The 17869-nt window shown below is 40.8% G+C and overlaps 1 protein-coding gene across 22 annotated transcripts in view; it reads left to right on the top strand.

Annotated features, from left to right (window-relative positions):
* Nucleotides 1-17869, top strand: part of PPP1R9A (protein phosphatase 1 regulatory subunit 9A) — a 266633-nt gene that overhangs the window by 159488 nt on the left and 89276 nt on the right. For 21 of the 22 annotated variants that reach the window (XM_053266026.1, XM_053266021.1, XM_053266022.1 and 18 more), the window contains 2 exons: nt 496-616; nt 8969-9073. In XM_053266026.1, the coding sequence (XP_053122001.1) occupies nt 496-616; nt 8969-9073 (226 nt within the window). Of the gene's footprint in view, nt 1-495; nt 617-8968; nt 9074-13201; nt 13306-17869 lie in introns of those variants that run through there. The other variant, XM_053266041.1, reaches the window with a different exon arrangement.

Here is a 17869-nt window from a genome sequence, read left to right as displayed (position 1 = left end):
GAATGATATGTACACTGGGTTATTTCTTGTGCACACAGTTATAAAATCATGAATTAATATTTCAAAGTCTACTTTGCTCAAACAGAGATAATCCCTGATAACTGAGCAAATAAACACTTTTAAAAGTGACGATTCTCTTATATTTAGCAGGAGGAAAGCAACTGGCCCTATTCACCATCCCCAGCACAGCATCCCTCCAGTGGCTGTTGCTGGTATCTGCCTTAATTGCTGGTCAATGACCGAAATAAAAATATCTATCTGTCTAGTATCTGCCTTATGTTTCTTTTTGGATTGTGAGCCCTTTAGGTTCAGGGATCCATCTTATTTATGTGTTGTTTATTTTTCTGTGTAAGAAAACTTAGAGAACTTTGGTTGAAGAGCAGTATATAAATATCTGTAGTAGTAGTAATAATAGAACAGGATGCAAGACATTATTGCTTTATGTGGAAAACTAATTTGAATATATGGACCTGCTTTTATTTATCTAATTTCTAGATGAAGATGGTCTTGGCATCAGCATTATTGGAATGGGAGTCGGAGCAGATGCAGGCCTTGAGAAACTGGGCATATTTGTCAAAACAGTAACAGAAGGCGGGGCAGCAGAAAGAGATGGCAGGTAAATGAAAACCAGTATGGGGGTGGGGTGTTAATTAGTCATTGCGATTCTGGATTGTAATTGTTTCAGAATACAGCTCCTGATTGATTTTGTTCAAACCAGTAGGTTTCATTTGAAAGTGCTTGGCTAGAGATTATAGTTTTTTGATATCCACATTTCTGATGTAGATATCTAAAAAGAAAAGAATAACCCTGTTTGAGCTTGTGAACAGTCTCCACTAGTTCTCACAGACTATACATTTCTCTGACCTTGCTGGTCTTGTGGTAGTGAGCACAAACTGCCCCCTTTGCTAAGCAGGGTCTACCCTGGTTTGCATTTGGATTGGTGGCTATGTGTGAGTACTGTCTGCTGTAAGATATTGTCCTTAGTGGATGGGGCCATAGCTCAGTGGTAGAGCATCTGCTTGCATGCAGAAGGTACCAGGTTCAATCCCTGGCAGCAGCTCCAGCCCTATGAGGGCTAAGAAGACTCCTGCCTGAAACTGTGGTGAGCTGCTGCCGGCAATGTAGACAATACTGAGCTGGTGGTCCAAAGGTCTGACTCTTTACAAGGCAGCTCCCTGTGTTCACTGCTATGTTTAGCATGGCACAATGGCTGGCTCTGGAAAAACAAAAGGATCACAAGGCTGCATCCTTGAGGAATGGCCTTTCTAACCTCAAAGCAAGTCTGGAGAAAAAGGAACAATGTCATGGTGGGGAGCAAGAATGAAGAACGTTGTCACTGTGCCAACAGTCAACCTGGGATGCAGTACCAGACTGACTAAAGACCATTATGGTCACATTCAAGAGCCTGGCATGGAGCATAAGAAATCAGGTATTGCCCATAGGAGCATTTCTAGAGATAGGTAGAGATGGAAGAAGAGGATGTTGATAGTCAAAGGGTATCGGGCGGGAGTCCAGAGAAGTCCCATTCATGAAAGTACAAGAGGTGTGAGAATGGATCCCTCATCTGCTGGTGAGGCAGGAGAGCTTCCAGCAGGTATCAGGGTAAGCTGGCTGAGGTAACAGGAAAGCTGTCTAGGCTGGAAGTTAGAATTGGAGTCTAAAGCCCAGCAGCTGGCCAGTAAAAGTGTTGCAGCATCAGTATAGAGGCAGCTATTGAAAGGTTTTATGGCTGCCTTGTCCCTTCCTAGAGCATCAATTGGGAGGTCTAGATCTGACAGCAACTTGGGGCCATGCGTCCTCCTCTTGAACATAGGAAGCCGCCAAATACTGAGTCAGACCATTGGTCAATCTAGCTCAGTATTGTCCACACAGACTGGCAGCGGCTTCTCCAAGGTTGCAGGCAGGAATCTCTCTCAGCCCTATCTTGGAGATGCCAGGGAGGGAACTTGGAACCTTCTGCTCTTCCCAGAGCAGCTCCACCCCTTGAGGGGAATATATTACAGTGCTCACACATAAAGTCTCCCATTCATATGCAACCAGGGGGGACCCTGCTTAGTTAATGGGACAAGTCATGCTTGCTACCACAAGACCAGACCTCTTCTAAGGAAGGCTTATAGATAGAAGGCCTCACAGTGCCATCTACACACTGTGTCTTCTGCTCTGATCTCTAGCTTGGACTTACCGCTTTCTTTGTTCCTGGGGGAATTGCAGCTGGTAGGTGTATAACCAGTCAAGCTGCCTCAGATTCAGGGAGTTCACCTATCCTGCGTACTTCCTGAGTGAAACACATTCTAGAGCTGACATTTTAAAGTTTCCACAAGGTGTGTCATCCTGGCCTGCAGTTGTCTCTTGCTCTTCAGAAGTCCAGCTCTGATTGGTGGGATATGACAGGCATAATGAGTAAGGTGGTAGATGGCAATGGGTTGGTGCGCACATAGTCCTAAAACAAATGCCAACCGTGAAAAGCTAAACAAGGAATTGTAGTATGTGCGGGGGAAAGAGTTTAATGAAATAATAATGAAATCAGAGTTTAAAAAAATTTCAAACCCAGGCGGGAAACCTTGTTAGAAGTTGAGATGCCCATTGATGGTCACACAATCAGCTTGCATCTTCATTGTTCTCGCAGAGCTATCCTCTTGTGAAAGCTCAGGAAACCTCATGCTTCCTTAGGAGGTTGCATGTGTGCAGGGAGCCTTCCTGCCTATCATTATTCTAGTAAGGGATTTCTTGGGTAGTCTATATTGGAATGGTACAGGACAGCAGCCACTCTAAAAACAGCTGAGAATCATTAGATGGAATAATGCAGTCAGCTCCCGACTGAGTCCCAGGTGTAGAAAGTTTCACTCTGAACAGTTAATGAGGCAAAGCTCCGCAAAAAATAAAGAACAAATTATTATGAAGGTAAAATGTTCATCTTCATTTCATCCGAATTTTCATTTTAATGTTTCTTATTTGTTTAAAATATTTATAACCCACCCCTCCAGTACACTGGAGTGTACTGTGAACTGATTGGGGCAGTTCACATCATTAATACAATAGAGACACGGTTAAATAAAAGATTAATAAAGTTAAATAAGATAAAAGACAATGCTAAAACCACATTTAATATTACAATTTTTAAAGAAGTTTCAAATTAAAAGTTATGACTAAAAAGCTAAAAACTGATAACTCTAACAAATAAGAACTTACCAGGTATAAGCAGCAGATAAAACATTTAAAAGCCTTTTTAAAAAGATGTGTTTCTAATTGTTTTTTTTTTAAATATTGAGGGAGCATGGTGAAGCTCTTCAGGGAGGGCGTTCCAAAGCCAAGGGGCCACAACCAAAAAGGCCTGTCTCTAGACACCACCAGCCATATCTCTGTTAGTGGCTGGGCCATGAGCAGGGCCTGAAATGCTGAACAGAGGGCCCTGACAGGTTCATATGAACAAATGCAGTTCAACAGGTACCTTGGTCCCAAACAGTGTAAAGCTTTAAAGGTCAAGACCAGCACCTTGAATCTAGCCCAGAAGCAGACCGGTAACCAATGAAGCTGCCTCAGGATGGCTGTAACACTCATGAAGTGACTTGCACCGATGAGCATCCTTCCAGTAGCATTCTGGACCAGCTGAAGCTTCTGAACCATCTTCAAGGGCAGGCCCACAGAGTGCATTGCAGTAGTCCAATCTGGATGTTTCCAAAGTATGAGTGACTGAGGTCAGATCCAACTTCTTCAATTAAGGTTGCAGCTGGCATACCAGCCGTAGCTGGCAAAAAGCAGTTCTGCACACCGCTGCCACATGTACATCCAAGGACAGTGTGGGGTCCAAAAGCACTCCCAAGCTATGGACTTTGTCTTTCAGAGGGAGTGTGACCCTGGCCAAGACCAGATTTACCTCACGACTCAGATGATCAGTTTTATCAACCCAGAGCACTTCTGTCTTATCTGGATTACGTTTCAGCTTGTTTGCCCCCATCCATATTACAGTACAATATCTTATTTTCACTGTGCATAACAAATACATTGCAGATTATTCAGGGTTCTATTTGCTGTGTGCATTCATTGTGCTATTAGAGCATTTTCTAGTTCATGTTTCTCTATAGAAAGTAATTGAAACGTTTTGAAAGACTCAAGACCCTTATCCTGATTGGGAAACCTCACTCCCTATTTCCTATACTAGTTGCATGCACTTTGTAGTTATCATGTGTAATTAAGGTTTTAATTACTGTTCACTGTTCTCAGTGTACAATGTCTGAGACAAAAAGTGCTTTTGAGGGCATAGCCTAACAGTTTTGATAACTCCTCAGTGAGTGAGTGAGGCCGAAGTGTAAGTGTAGTAGCGGTGTGCAGACCCTTCCAGGGTGGGAATGCTCTGCCTCAAAACGGGCCATTTTGAGGGTTCTGCACTCAGAACAGAACACACTTTAAAGGGGGTACCTGTTCCGAGCTCAGAACGAGCCAACCTGTTCTGAGGCAGAATGGTCCAACCCATTCCAAGCGCACTCTTCTGGCCAGCACAAATGTGCAGAGGCCAGAAGAGCGCCATTTTGGAATCCAAAATGACACTCGGAATGTTCCCTTCAGAACAGTCAGCATATTTTGCGTTGTGTTCCGAACTTGGAACAGAACGCAAAATGCGTTTCGTGCACACCCTTATGGTGTAGCTATCTGGATGTAGATGGATAAACTGAATTGTTAATCTGCTTAACATATCTCTACATAATAAAACAACTGATTTGTGGTATGCCAGGCAAGAAAACCCGAGTTGCATGGTGCTATGCTCCCCAGTTCTAATAAAATGCTGTGTAAAAAAGAGAAAGGCAATTAAAAGGAATGAAAAATGAGTACGCTATTCTGTAATAAGTACAACAGGCATGTGTGGAAGATATGGATATGGCTCAAAAGATCCCACTTTCTCCCTGCCTATGTGTATGCATGCACAGGCAGGCATGTGGATAGCATGAGGAGCTGTTTGGGGAATGGAAAGTTAGTGTGTGCTTCCCTTTTCCCATCTGGCCTTCCATCTCACTTCAGTAGAAGTTACTTATATTCTGCAGTAACATTTGCTGAATGAAAGGCAAGGGCTTGATGAGGATATGGGTAGTACATACAGAACTCCTCATCCCCCTATAATGGCTCCTAGCTGCTGCCTATGCATGTACCAGTCTGTGCCTGTAGGAAGTGGAAAGGGAGAAGTGTTGAGTCTCAGCAGGGTTCTTCTCATGCAGTAGACTGAGCCATGCTCAAGGTGGGTTTTTATCCCAACACAGAATAGGATGGATGCTGTGGGTAAGATCACAATTTAATTTTGTTTTCCATCATTAATTACAACACATGCTTAAATTGTAATTTTGTGTGTTAAAACCTAGTTCTGTAACTTTTCACAAGGATTGCCACTGAATATAATTTGTCCACTACTGAATAAATGCTACTCCACACCTGTAAATTCATCTAAAATGTAAGAATTTTTCTTCCGAAAGGCTCTGATTCTCTTATAATATTTTCCCCTTTCTAACAGTAGCGATATAATTACATTTTAGCTGCCTAGGCGTACTTGGGTATGAAAATATCTCCCTTATTTGGAGTTGATAAAAAGAACATGTTATACAGAGGCTATGCCAAGACATCCAACGTATTTCCAAAAATGAGTCAGAAACAGGAGGGAGGCATTAACAAGTAAGAAAGCAGGACTGAAAATAACTCTCTGAAATTTAATTCTGAATTAACATGTTTTCAGTGATTGCTCTGACTTTGTCTTCAAGTTCCTCTTATGAATTCTAAGTGTTCACAGTGAAAGATGTTCTTTGGCATTTTGCAGAATCAAATTTAAAGAATATTATTATTTTCTTCTTAATACTTAGAACTTGGTGCAGATGGTGAGCACAATCCACTAACAAAATCTTCTGTGAAAGTCTCATTGAAGTGAATGGAGCCTTCACAGCAGAACACTTTCTGGTGGCTGTGTTAACCAGTAAGAAGCAGAAGATTATTTTGGTGCTTTTATACAGAATATCACTAGGCAAATAGTGGGTGGCAAAATAATATTAATTTTACTGCTTGAAAATACATCTACCTTAATGACATTTTGAAACATATTAAACTGAATTTCAAAATGTATGTTGAAAATGAATTCTAAACTATCCAGCAATCAACTGGCTCTTAAGTTTACACACCCTGTAAGTCGGGAGCAGGTAGAACATTGCCTGCACTGGTTCTGACAAACTATACAACATTTCTGTGTGCAAAAATATATTGGATCCTAACCACTGGGAGCTTTTGTGGAATGGACTTTTCCCACTGCAGCCCCTCTGTGCCCGCCTGCAAAAGCTGATTCTGTAGAACCCCCAGGAATGGTGTGGAATAAGCTGTGGGGAGGCTGCAGGTGGAGGGTAAGGGGGAGTTGTCAGACATCAGATTTTGAAAGCTACCAGTTTTTGAAAATGAATTCCTGAAATATACCAACCTGCAGAAAAAGAGTACAACTGCATTCCCTTGTAAAGCTTATTTCTGGTAGTATATGTGAAGTGCATTGTTTGGGAAATAGATTTATGCAAAGTGCACATGGCATCAGACAGGGCAACATTCCAATATATAGCACTTATATGATAGGAAGACTCAGATTAGAATAGAAGATGTAGATGTGTTTTTTGGCTAGAGGAGGAAGCAGTACAGATGAAAAGATGCCAGAGAAGGATGTGGATTGCAAACGCTTGTTGATGCCTATTGCACCGAATTATAAAGCTCAAAGGCACATGAAAGTCATCAAGTCCTGCTCTGTGCCTTAAGGCAGGATTGTGCACAAATTAACCCCTTTACAGATGAATCACTTTATCCAGATTATAAATCACCAGAAGCAGTGATAATGAATAAGGCACACCATGCCAGGAGCAAGCAATAGTTTAATAAAAAAAGAGGCTCAAGCCAGTGACTTTCCTGTTACAGAGGCATGTGAAATATAAAAGTGATGTATGATCTGTTTTAAAATCTCTTGTTTGAGTGAAATATCATTCCAGTTATTGCAATTATGTTATTTAATGTTTGTACAATTTTTTCTGTATCAAAACTGATGGTAACATGGAGTGTGTTGGCTCACTTATCGGTGATGTTAAGGAAAGCTCTTGGGGCTGTCAAAGTAGACCTTGGGAAGCATTCGTACTTGTTGCAGGGGACATTTTAAAGGGCTAGTAGATTATTTCCTAAAGTATAAGCAGTAATATGAGTTATGCTAGGCTGCTGAGTAAAGCCAATTATCTTGTACAAAACATAGTTTGCTGTGCATGTATTTTCTGAACAAATGATTTTTTAACTCTGGGTCATACATGCTTTGGATACTAGTATTCAGAAAAAAGTGTCCGATTTAAATACTTTGACTTGAACAGGAAGGTAGATTGCTCATGTTGCGTAAGCTGAGCTACAATCAGGAAGTCATTGAGAGGTTGAATCTCACCTCTGCCATGTGCCCCCTAGATGGCCTTGGACAAGCTCTAATCTCTGACCCAGCACCCTTCCCCCAATATTAAATCTCCCCATTTGATATGGGGATAAATAATACTTACTAGTCTTACAGGGTTGCTATAAGGATTATAAGAAGATAACATAGGAACATAGGAAGCTGCCATATACTGAGTCAGACCATTGGTCTATGTAGCTCAGTATTGTCTTCACAGGCTGGCAGCAGCTTCTCCAAGGTTGCAGGCAGGAATCTCTCTCAGCCCTATCTTGGAGAAGCCAGGGAGGGAACTTGGAACCTAGAAGCTCTTCCCAAAGTGGCTCCATCCCCTGAGGGGAATATCTTACAGTGCTCACACTTCTAGTCTCTCATTCATATCCAACCAGGGCAGACCCTGGTTAGCTAAGGGGACAAGTCATGCTTGCTACCACAAGACCAGCTCTTCTACCAAGATAAGGTATGTTAAGTTCTTTGAGTAATTGAAGACACTATGCAAATGCTGTGTATTATTGTTGTTTTTTGGTGAGCTCTTTGGGTTGCTTATTTTAGACTCCGTACACATTTATGTGTCTAGACAGTCACTTCTTTAATTATTTTAATATTGCTTTTCATTTGGGATGCTGCGTGGTTTCCTGTATACTGTTGTTCAATTCCTCTTTCCAGGAGGAAGATCAACATCAAAGGAGGCAGAATATGCCATATGTCTCAAGTCATGAAGCACTCAGAAAAATTACACTATTTGCAGAAAGATTCCCTTCAAAACATGAGGTTGCACACCTGTCGTGCAAACGCAAACATGCTAGCTCAGCAGTAGTCTCGAATACAAGCTCCAGGCTTAGTACAATCAGCTATAACAGCACCCTTTCATTAGTGCAATGTCCTTGCACAAGTGCAACATTAGGATGTCAGCTGTCATTACGTTTAAAACCCCTTGGGCATACCGAACTAGTTCCACTGTTCTTTGGATCCTGACTATGGGCTATCCCTGACAAAACCTCAGAAATCGGAAGAAAGCTGAGCAGGACTTCCAGTGAGGAAAGATGGAAGCTTCAATGCCAAATATTGCTCTCTGTCTCCTGTCTTGTAATGCTTGTCCTATGGCTATTTCTTCTACATGCACAATGCAGAATTTGTATACCTTTGGGGAGGGGGCTCTTATTTATAGGCTTACTACTGTATGTGATGCTAAGCACCTTTCTGTTCATAAAAGTAGAAAACTCAAAATGTATCTCATGAATTCAAAAGGTAATGTGCTCCTGGAATGGTACAGGATCAATTCCTCCACACAGTGCATGACCAGCTCCTGCACAAACTGGCAATAGAAGTTAACACTAAATAGGCTACCAGATATTAATGCTTATTGAAAAGCGGTTTAGAAATTAACGAAATACATAACGTGCTGCTGACATTTAATTATGTATTTGTTCCAAATGGCAATTTTAAAAAGGTATTGTTAACTTGTTCTGTTTTGCTGAATATTCATTATTAAGTAATATTCATTACTTAGATGCTGTCCATTCTTTTTATTTTCCCTGCAAGGATCCAAGTAAATGACCAAATTGTAGAAGTAGATGGGATCAGTCTGGTTGGTGTGACCCAAAATTTTGCTGCAACTGTTCTCAGAAATACCAAAGGAAAAGTCAGGTAACCTTTGAAAAATGCTTATGGAGAACGCTGTAAATTCGATACACCTATGATGTTGTTTGATGATACAATTACCTGATCACAAGTAAACAGGCTGGCCAACATGACAGACAGTCCTCCATTGGCAGTAGGGACCTGCTGGGGCGCTGTTGCTAGTAGTAACCTCAAGAATGTTAGGCTTTCACAGTCAAAATGGCTATATACACTGTGTCAGAATCAGAAAGCCTGTTTGAATATTTTTGTGCAAATAATTTCAAAATAAATACATACCTTGTCTACAAGCCCCCATTTTATGAATACTGATTACCCTTTCTAGTATAGCTGCTGTATGAATTTCCATCATTTTAGGATAAAAGGCTAGTCAGTCTTCTTACAGTTTAGTAGGGAAGTGTGAACCCACTCGAGGTTGAGCCAGTTCACCATTGCACCGGGCCTGTTTGATGGCTCACCTTTGAGCCAAACAGGGCTCTGTTTGGTTCGGTTAGGTTCAACTTCAAGTTGAACCCCCCCCCAGGACAGCGGTGGAAGGGGAAAGCTTTTCTCCCCGGCTGATGCAGCGGTGTGTTTTTAAGTGTGTGTGTGTGTGTGTGTGTGTGTGTGTGTGGTTCTTGCATAGATCATGGGAGGTAAAGAGAAGGGGCACAACCTGAACAGACCATGATATGTGAAGAAGAAGAAAACACCAGGATGTGGTGATAGTCAATCTGGGTTTGTTAAATAAACCATAGTTAAAATAAACCGTGGTTCTGCATGATTTCTGAACCTGCCAATTGTAAGTGAACATTTCTGAGCACTTCAAAAAGCATTGTTTTAATCATTACCACCATTATCGTAACAATATACATGTGAGTTGCCAATATTCACTTATGAGCAGACAGAATCTCCTTCTCCATGCTATTTGGGTGACAAGATGCACTCTAACAGATTCAGCTCTGCTCTCTGATGGAAGCCTGTTCCCACGACATTGCAGTAAGTCAAGGGCTTTAGTATCCTAAAGCCCTTGACTTACTGCAATGTCGTGGGAACAGACATTGTTCCCAGGTTGGCTTATGCAAACCATCAGGTTCCTCTCCTCTCCATACTGTTGTCAGGTACAGGGGAGATCTTTTGGGCCTTTAGCAGCTGCCTTTAATATCTTTCAGTAATCTAGAGAGAAACATTTGCTGCTGCTCTTTGATTACCATTTCAATGCCCTCCCCTCTTCAAAATTTTCACAATGCCTTGGGAACATTCCACACTGTGGAAAGAGGATACCAGGATCAGCCCAACATTAACCAGTATAATAAGCAAATCTAGATAGTCAAGATGACAACTCTTCTCCCTATCTAGTCTTATGGATGTGATCATGTAAGTATTGTTAACACTGTTTTCCATTTGATTATTGTATAAGCTGCAACACCAACTGAATTTTAAATCATTTGTTTCCATTAACATTTACATTCTAAACATATATCATTGGTGCAGACACAGAATAGTTTACAGTATCATTGGTATTGCTTCCTTAAGCATTCCTTCCTTCTCCCCCGCCCAACAGCATAGATTGTAGACGTCTTAGTTCATGTACTAGAAATTGTGTTTGATAAATCATGCAGAAGAATGCAGAAGATGTTTTGAAAGGAGTTAAATTGCAGTTGCTTATTTGATTTTTCTGAAATAATTTGTTCAATATTTCTTTAGAAAGCTTACATAGTACTACTGTTTAGTGACTTTGTTTCCTGCCACAAGCTTCATGAGCATTTTTTGAATGGCCATGACAATAGAAGGCAGTGACCTAGAATAGATTCTTCATTGTAGCTTCCGGATATAATGCAGCTCAACTGTCTTTAGCTGACACAGTGAAGAAACCATGAACACAAAATATATGGCTTTTACCTTTTGAACTACCCTAGATTTTGGCAAAGCAAATTGTGGCAAATACAGCCATATGAAGTAATATACCATTTCAACATTTTACCTGTTAAAAGGAATGAATAAATAAACTAAAATGCTTAGTCTAAATGGAAATAGTTCCTCTTTCAATGGTATTTGGCACTGTTGAGGGAGATAAAATAATTTCTAACTTGTCCTTGAATTCTACACCTTGATTCCCGCCCTCCCTTCTGAAGGGATTACTTTTCAGAGTACATACTGTGTTTCAGTTTAATTCAAGTAGTTTCACAAACTCTTTCCCAATTCAGGCTTCCGATATTCTTAAAAGCTCTGTGGGGATGCAAAGCCTATGTCCCAACTAGCAGGTTTCTGTGTCTATCTCGCCACATTCTGTCATCCTGCTGCTGTGGTTCACCTCTCTGCCAGGATGTTGTGTTGTTCTTCCCTTGGCTGTGAGGATGGGTTACCAAACATTGTGATCAGTAAAGAAAAGATATTGAGAAGTCTAATGGTGCAAAGGGAAATGACTTGCCTAGCAAGCATGAGGTTGCCAGTTCAAATCCCAGCTGGTACCTATATCGGGCAGCAGAGATAAAGAAAGATGCTGAAAGGCATCATCTCATACTGCACGAGAGGAGGCAATGGTAAACCCCTCCTGTATTCTACCAAAGACAACCACAGGGATCTGTGTTCACCAGGAGTTGACACCAACTCGACTGCATACTTTCCCTTTAAAGTGTCAGTAGACTGTCAGCAGGCTCCTATTCTATAATAGCAGGAAGGAGGCCATAACCAGATGTTACAAGGTTGAAACTCTAGGGTTTAGGTCTGTTTGAAACTAGAAGCCTTAATGCTTTCCCATCTTTTCACGCTATCCTCAAATGCAACATCTTGGCTAGTTATGTGACCATGGAATTTTCCAACTTAGAAAATGTAGGCCATATTGGAGGAAAGCTAGCAAATGAGCTTTCACAGGATATTTAGTTTAATTAAAACAAACAAATATACCAGCACAGAATTAAGCATTAGGGGGAAAAACAAAGCAAATAAAACAATATGCAAGCTGGCTGACTAGCAACTTGGGCTTTATGCAGGTGGTAATTTTAAGTTTAAATTAAGACTTTAAGACTTGTCTTGCATTCCATACTACTTTAATTTTTTAATTTCTATTTTAATTTGTTTTATGTTTGTTGTAAACTGCCCAGAGATGGGAATTTGGGATGGTGTACTAATATACTAAGTAAATAAATAAAATGCAAGTAACTGCATTTACTCAGGTTCAGAAACTGATCAATAAAGCAGCTGCCTTTCATTTGTAGGTTGTTCGTTTATTTATTTGTTTAATAGATTTTTTGAAAAGCCAGGATGTTAAAAAAAATGCAGAAGCAACATTCTAAGAAAGATATGTAGAAATTATTTATACTAGTGTACCATCTCCTTATCCCAGTAATTTTCACTGTTTTCAAGCAAGGGCCACTTTGGCCAAAAACAAAAAACCACCCATCCCACAAATCATTCAATGGAAGAGCAATTTCCCATGATGCTGAGCTCCACGCAGTACTGTGGTTTTCTTAGTGCTGGGAGGACCCTTTAAGATGGACAGAACCCTCTCTTCAGTGGGGAAAGCTCTGGGAAGGGCTGCACTTCTCAGCACTCTGTGCACTCCTTACAGTATGGTACAGGTGTTCAAGAGAGCTGGCGCTGGGCAAAGTGTAGCACTGCACCCTGAGAAAGGTTGTCTCCACAGGGTGCCAGGGGGACTGTGCAGAGTACAGGTGGCCCTCGTTATCCACAGACTCCGTATCCACCATTTTGCCTATTCGCAATTGGGTCTTAGGACCCAGTTTCATTATCTGTGGGTATAAAAATAAGCGAAATTCGCCCATCCATGGTTTTGAGTGGCTGGAAATGACCCAGAGATGACTACCGATGTCATTTCTGGCCATTCATTTTCCAGCAGCAAGATATTTTGTCGTTCTTTTTAAAATCAAAAAATTGGGGGTGAATATTCACCCATAGGGGGGCATTGCTGGAGAGCTGAAGAATAAGGTACTGTCCTTTTCTCTCTTCTTTCTGCCCCCTATTCCTTTTTTGGCCCTTCTTTTGGTTAGAAAGCTACTCTCCCAGTTCCCATTGACACAGAGTTTCTTTATTTGAAGTTTCTGTATTTGCACCTATAGGCAAGAATGGAATCCCTGCGAATAACGAAGGCCACCTATATTCAGCTTTGGCCAAGTCTTCACTCAGGCCCAATGAACAATTGGTTAGGGAGCTTCACTTAGGCTTGATGGGAATTGCCACTGGCCCCAGACCTTACAAAGAAGAACACTGCCTTATCCTATATAGATGACAGTAATCTTTCAGTAAGTAGAAGAAGCTTTAAAAGACAAATTTGTGGGCTGTGCTTTCCATTTTCTGTTGTTTTTACAGGGGGGAAATGATAATTTGATGAATTAACACAATTTTAGGAACCCATACGGTTATGCTTCGGATTAGAAAATACAGTAAAATAGCAAGAAAGTCATCATTATGCATTCCTTATTATTTATTGCAGATCAGCAACTCTCTAATGCAAAGAACGCTTTCCACAGGCATTTTCATCCTGTGTAGTTTTGTTTATGTATTTCTATAAACATTCTCTAATGGAATGCACTCTAATTTTCACCCTTGAAAGTGCAGAATTTGCCCAGCTTTTATAGATGCACATTTTTCTTTGGGTATTTTTAATAACGGCTCCAAGTATTACTAGCTGACAGTATTTCAACGGTTATTGGTAATTTAGCAGACCCCCTCCCAGAGCCCTTCATATAAACTGAACCATGCTGTATCAGTATATCATGATATTATTTTAAGATAATTTGATTTGTCACTGTGCTTCCTGAGGTCATCATTTAATTATATCCCCCTGCAGTGATTTAAATATTCTCCCCATCTCCCTTTAACTAACTTCTATTGGCTGCATAGATCACTAAGACAGAATTCTGCATCTTCTTTATATCAGAGATTTAACACTGCTGGAACTGCTCCTCCCTGCAGCAGCATTATTGTAGTAAAATGTACAGTGTTTCTTGTTGCCCAGCAAGTGATCAGTTCAGAATTAGGCTTCTTTCCCACCCAGAAGATCAGAGCAGGGCTTTCCCAACCTTTGAACCCCAAATCTTATTGGTGCATAACTCCCATCAACCCCAGACACAATGGTCAAAAGCCATTGTGGCTGGGAATGATGGGAGTTGTAGTCCGATAACATCTAAAGTCCCAGTGTTGGGAATCCCTGGATCAGAACATCATGCTCTTTAGAGATACTTCATATGTGTGCTGTTGAAAATGTCTTCCATTTAAAAGTGAAAGTTTTTTTTAAAATAATATTTGCAAAGTTGATAAGAAGCAGGGCTTCCAAGAGATGAAGGATCAAAAGCAGGATGTTGAAATATCCCCTAGTGTTCCTTTTTGGGGTTTTAAAGCCCATATCATTTTTAAAGGTTGTTTGTTTTCATTCAGTACTCAACTTGTCCTAAAATATACCAGTTTCCTCCATATTACCAAATAGATGCCATAGTGGAAACATTAGCCTCCAGTTATAGGTTACAATCCTGATCTTGGTGAGACCTACTACTGAGCAAGCTCATGAAGGGTAAATGCAGTACCCTACTTTATCAATTATGTGCTTAAAGTGTATGAGAAAAACAAGTGATATGTACAGAGAAATTTTAAATCAAAATGATATTCTTCCCCCCTGTTGTTTATTACAAAGACTCTTGCTTGCATACAAATATTGTAAGCATGAGCATCAGGGATTGGGAGGACTGATCTCTTTTGCTTCCTATGGATCATTGTTTCCCAGACAGTGGCAGCATCTAGAGTAGTCTACCGTGAGTGCTGCTAAAATAGCTTGTGCCCCTGATGGGCTTGCGCACGAGCACAAATACTTTTCGGGGCTTCCCTGTGCTCTGGAACTGCTCCCTTAGAGCAGAAGCATGTCGTTTAACCCTCAGCTGTTTGTTTCTGCTCTAACAGAACAGTTTCGGAGTATGGGCAAACTCTGAAAAGTATTTATGCTCTTGTGCAAGATTGTTTCGAAGAGGGTGTGGAGCAGCATGGGAGTTAGTGGTGGCAGGTGTTAGGAGCACCCTCAGTAGATTGCATTAGATGTCAGTGCATGATCATTGTGCATGATCATTTTTCACATGATTGGCCAGTGTTCCATGATCATTGGCAGGTCCAATTGGGCTTTTCTGCCATTGTAGACATTAACGTCCGCTATTATTCTGCCTCTTCCAAATAAACTTCAGGTGAGGATTATATTCTTGCCGTGAACTCAGATTCTCCAACTTCCTGAACAGAGTGTTTTACATTGAGATGGTGGTACATTGGCTTTTAGGATGATATTAATATAATATCAAAGAGCACCATCAACCAAGGAAGCATGTTTGGATAGCACTAGTTTATTTCAGTGAGGCTTGTTTAAGAAAACTTGCTGGTGGACTTTGCCCATTGTCCATTCTTGCGAGGCAACATCATAGTTGATTATACTTTTTGTTCTGTGTAACCCTATTGTGTGGCTCTTAATCCTATCTTGCCAGTACTAAAGTACACATCTAGTTCTAGTGAACCAGTAATAGAAGTATATAATTAGCTAGTTTACTGAAGTGTTCTTACGCTTCAGTGGGCAATCTTTCAGGCAGAGATTTAAGCACCTTATGCCTCTTTTTATGGTGGCTTCTGTCTGTATAATCAGACCTGGAATATATTTAAATGTTTAATTAAGAATTGTGCAATTTCTAAATTCCTCCACCACCCTCCACCCCATAGGAATATAAATTGACAATGTAAGCTTTGTTATAGTACCGTTCAAAGTATGCTGGGAAATACAGGCCTTTATAGGGATGATCTCACCCCAGCAGGCAGCAAAAAATGTTTTCATACAGACACGTGCATATGCCCCACCCCATGCATGAACAAGAGACTGCTACAGATGACAAAAAATGAGCCGTACCCAGCAACCCACTTCACACACTCACATAGGGCTTCTTTCCAGACACCTTTCCAGCCTTCCTTATTGGGTCATAGGTGGCCAATTTAGGAGAGAATCACCAAGGAAGTCTAACACGGACACTTTGAATGTCAGAAGAGGAAACTTCTCTAAAATGAGGAGTTTGCTGGAAAGAAAACTGAATAGGAAAATCAAGAGAATCTCCGCTCCAGAATGCCAGGAGCTCCTTGCACCAAGCACCCATCCACGACTTCTGCCCATCAAGCAGATAGTTATATATGCGTGCAATACACTGGGAAGTGCCCACTGCCCTGCTGGCTTTCTACCTTTATGGCTGGTTTTGTTGGATGTTTAGACTATTTGGAGATTGTTTGGAAGTTAAGTCTTAGCTGAAGGTGTCAGCTATTCAACAGTTTAAACTTTCTTTCCCAAGAATATAAAAGAGGGCGTAGTACTTACCTTCTCTTTCCGCTGGCTCTGTGTGATCAAGAGGGGCTCCTTACAAACTTTCCCACACTTTTCCCTGCTAAACTCCACGCAAGTAGATCTGGAGCTCCTCTTAATGGAGGTCATTATTTAGAGGCCATTTGGGCCGGAAACAAAAAAAAGAGATGCTTTGTTAGTGTCTGTGAAGACTTTATGACCACAGAATCTCATTGACCTTTCATGGGGGAACAGAATAATGGGGGTTAATATGTTGGTTTGTGTTACGGATTTTACTCTTCCAATTTTCCCAAGTACTGTATATTCTCTATAGCTGTTTGTTCTAGAATAAACTCCTGAGTGCATAATTTTAGATCAGGTCATTTTACTTTTTCTCTCCCCTTTGGAAGACAGCATTGGTGACTTTGTCTGTGCCATTTTACGTACCTGTCTGTTTCTCTGTGACTTCATGTCTGACAAATGACCCAGCAGAGGAGAAGCTCTTGTGCTACAGACCGATGCAGAATGGCCAAATGCCTTTAATGCTGGCACACAAATCAAACAATCCACCACACAGCACAGCAAACCTGGGGAAACTATATTGATCTGGAGCTGGTCAGTGAGTGGTGGAATGAGAGACCACCTATGACCATCCTATGGACACCTCCTTCAGTTCCATGGAAGAAAGATGGAATAGAAGTGGAATAAATAAATAATTCAATCACAGAGGTGTTTTTGTTTTTGTTTTAAAGCACATATCCCTAATAATTCCCAGCTTCTTAGTACCTATGACTCTGTTGTAAGGAAAGATTTTGTTGGCTTTAGAGTACAAAATGTTTTTGTATTCTGTACTGTACTCTATATTTTGTACTCTGCTGCCTTTTGGAGCCTCTGTAAAGTGCACTTGACACTTTAAAATTCTTCTTTGCTTTTGTTATGAACATACTATTGATTGAATTAAATGATCTGCCAGTGTCCACAAGACTTGCAATCTGAATAAATTTAACGGCAATAAAAATAGGAATTGAGCCCATGTACCTCCGTGAAAGCAAAGGAAAGTAGAAGGAACAGTAGAAACTCATTATGAGTTAAATAATCAGTGCACACCCAGATGTTTTGTTCTTTATTTAACTGCACAAATCTGTGGGAATTGTCTGTTAATTTATGCAGCTAAATAAAAGAACAAAACATCTGTAACTATATCTGCACTATATGCCACAGAAAGGAGCACTGATTATTCCAGTAATTTTATTTGTACTGTGTGATGAGACCTTCTCAGTGAGATGTTTATAATAAAAGTAGATTCTTAATGTTGAGGAGAGTAGATTGAAAAAAGCAGCAGTACTTAAAAATATGGACAGGGCCCACAAACCCCTTAAGTAAATGCAGTTGCTTCCAGCTGCACATTAAGGTTTGTCCCCCTCCCCTCCACCCATCAATCACAACTCCACACACTGCATTAGAGATAGCTTCCAGAGGTCCCCTGCATTTCAGGGGTAGTGTGTCATGCAGCA

This window comes from Hemicordylus capensis, chromosome 6, assembly GCF_027244095.1.
Source record: "Hemicordylus capensis ecotype Gifberg chromosome 6, rHemCap1.1.pri, whole genome shotgun sequence".
Classification (NCBI taxonomy): domain Eukaryota; kingdom Metazoa; phylum Chordata; class Lepidosauria; order Squamata; family Cordylidae; genus Hemicordylus; species Hemicordylus capensis.
This window is presented reverse-complemented; position numbering and strand designations above follow the sequence as displayed.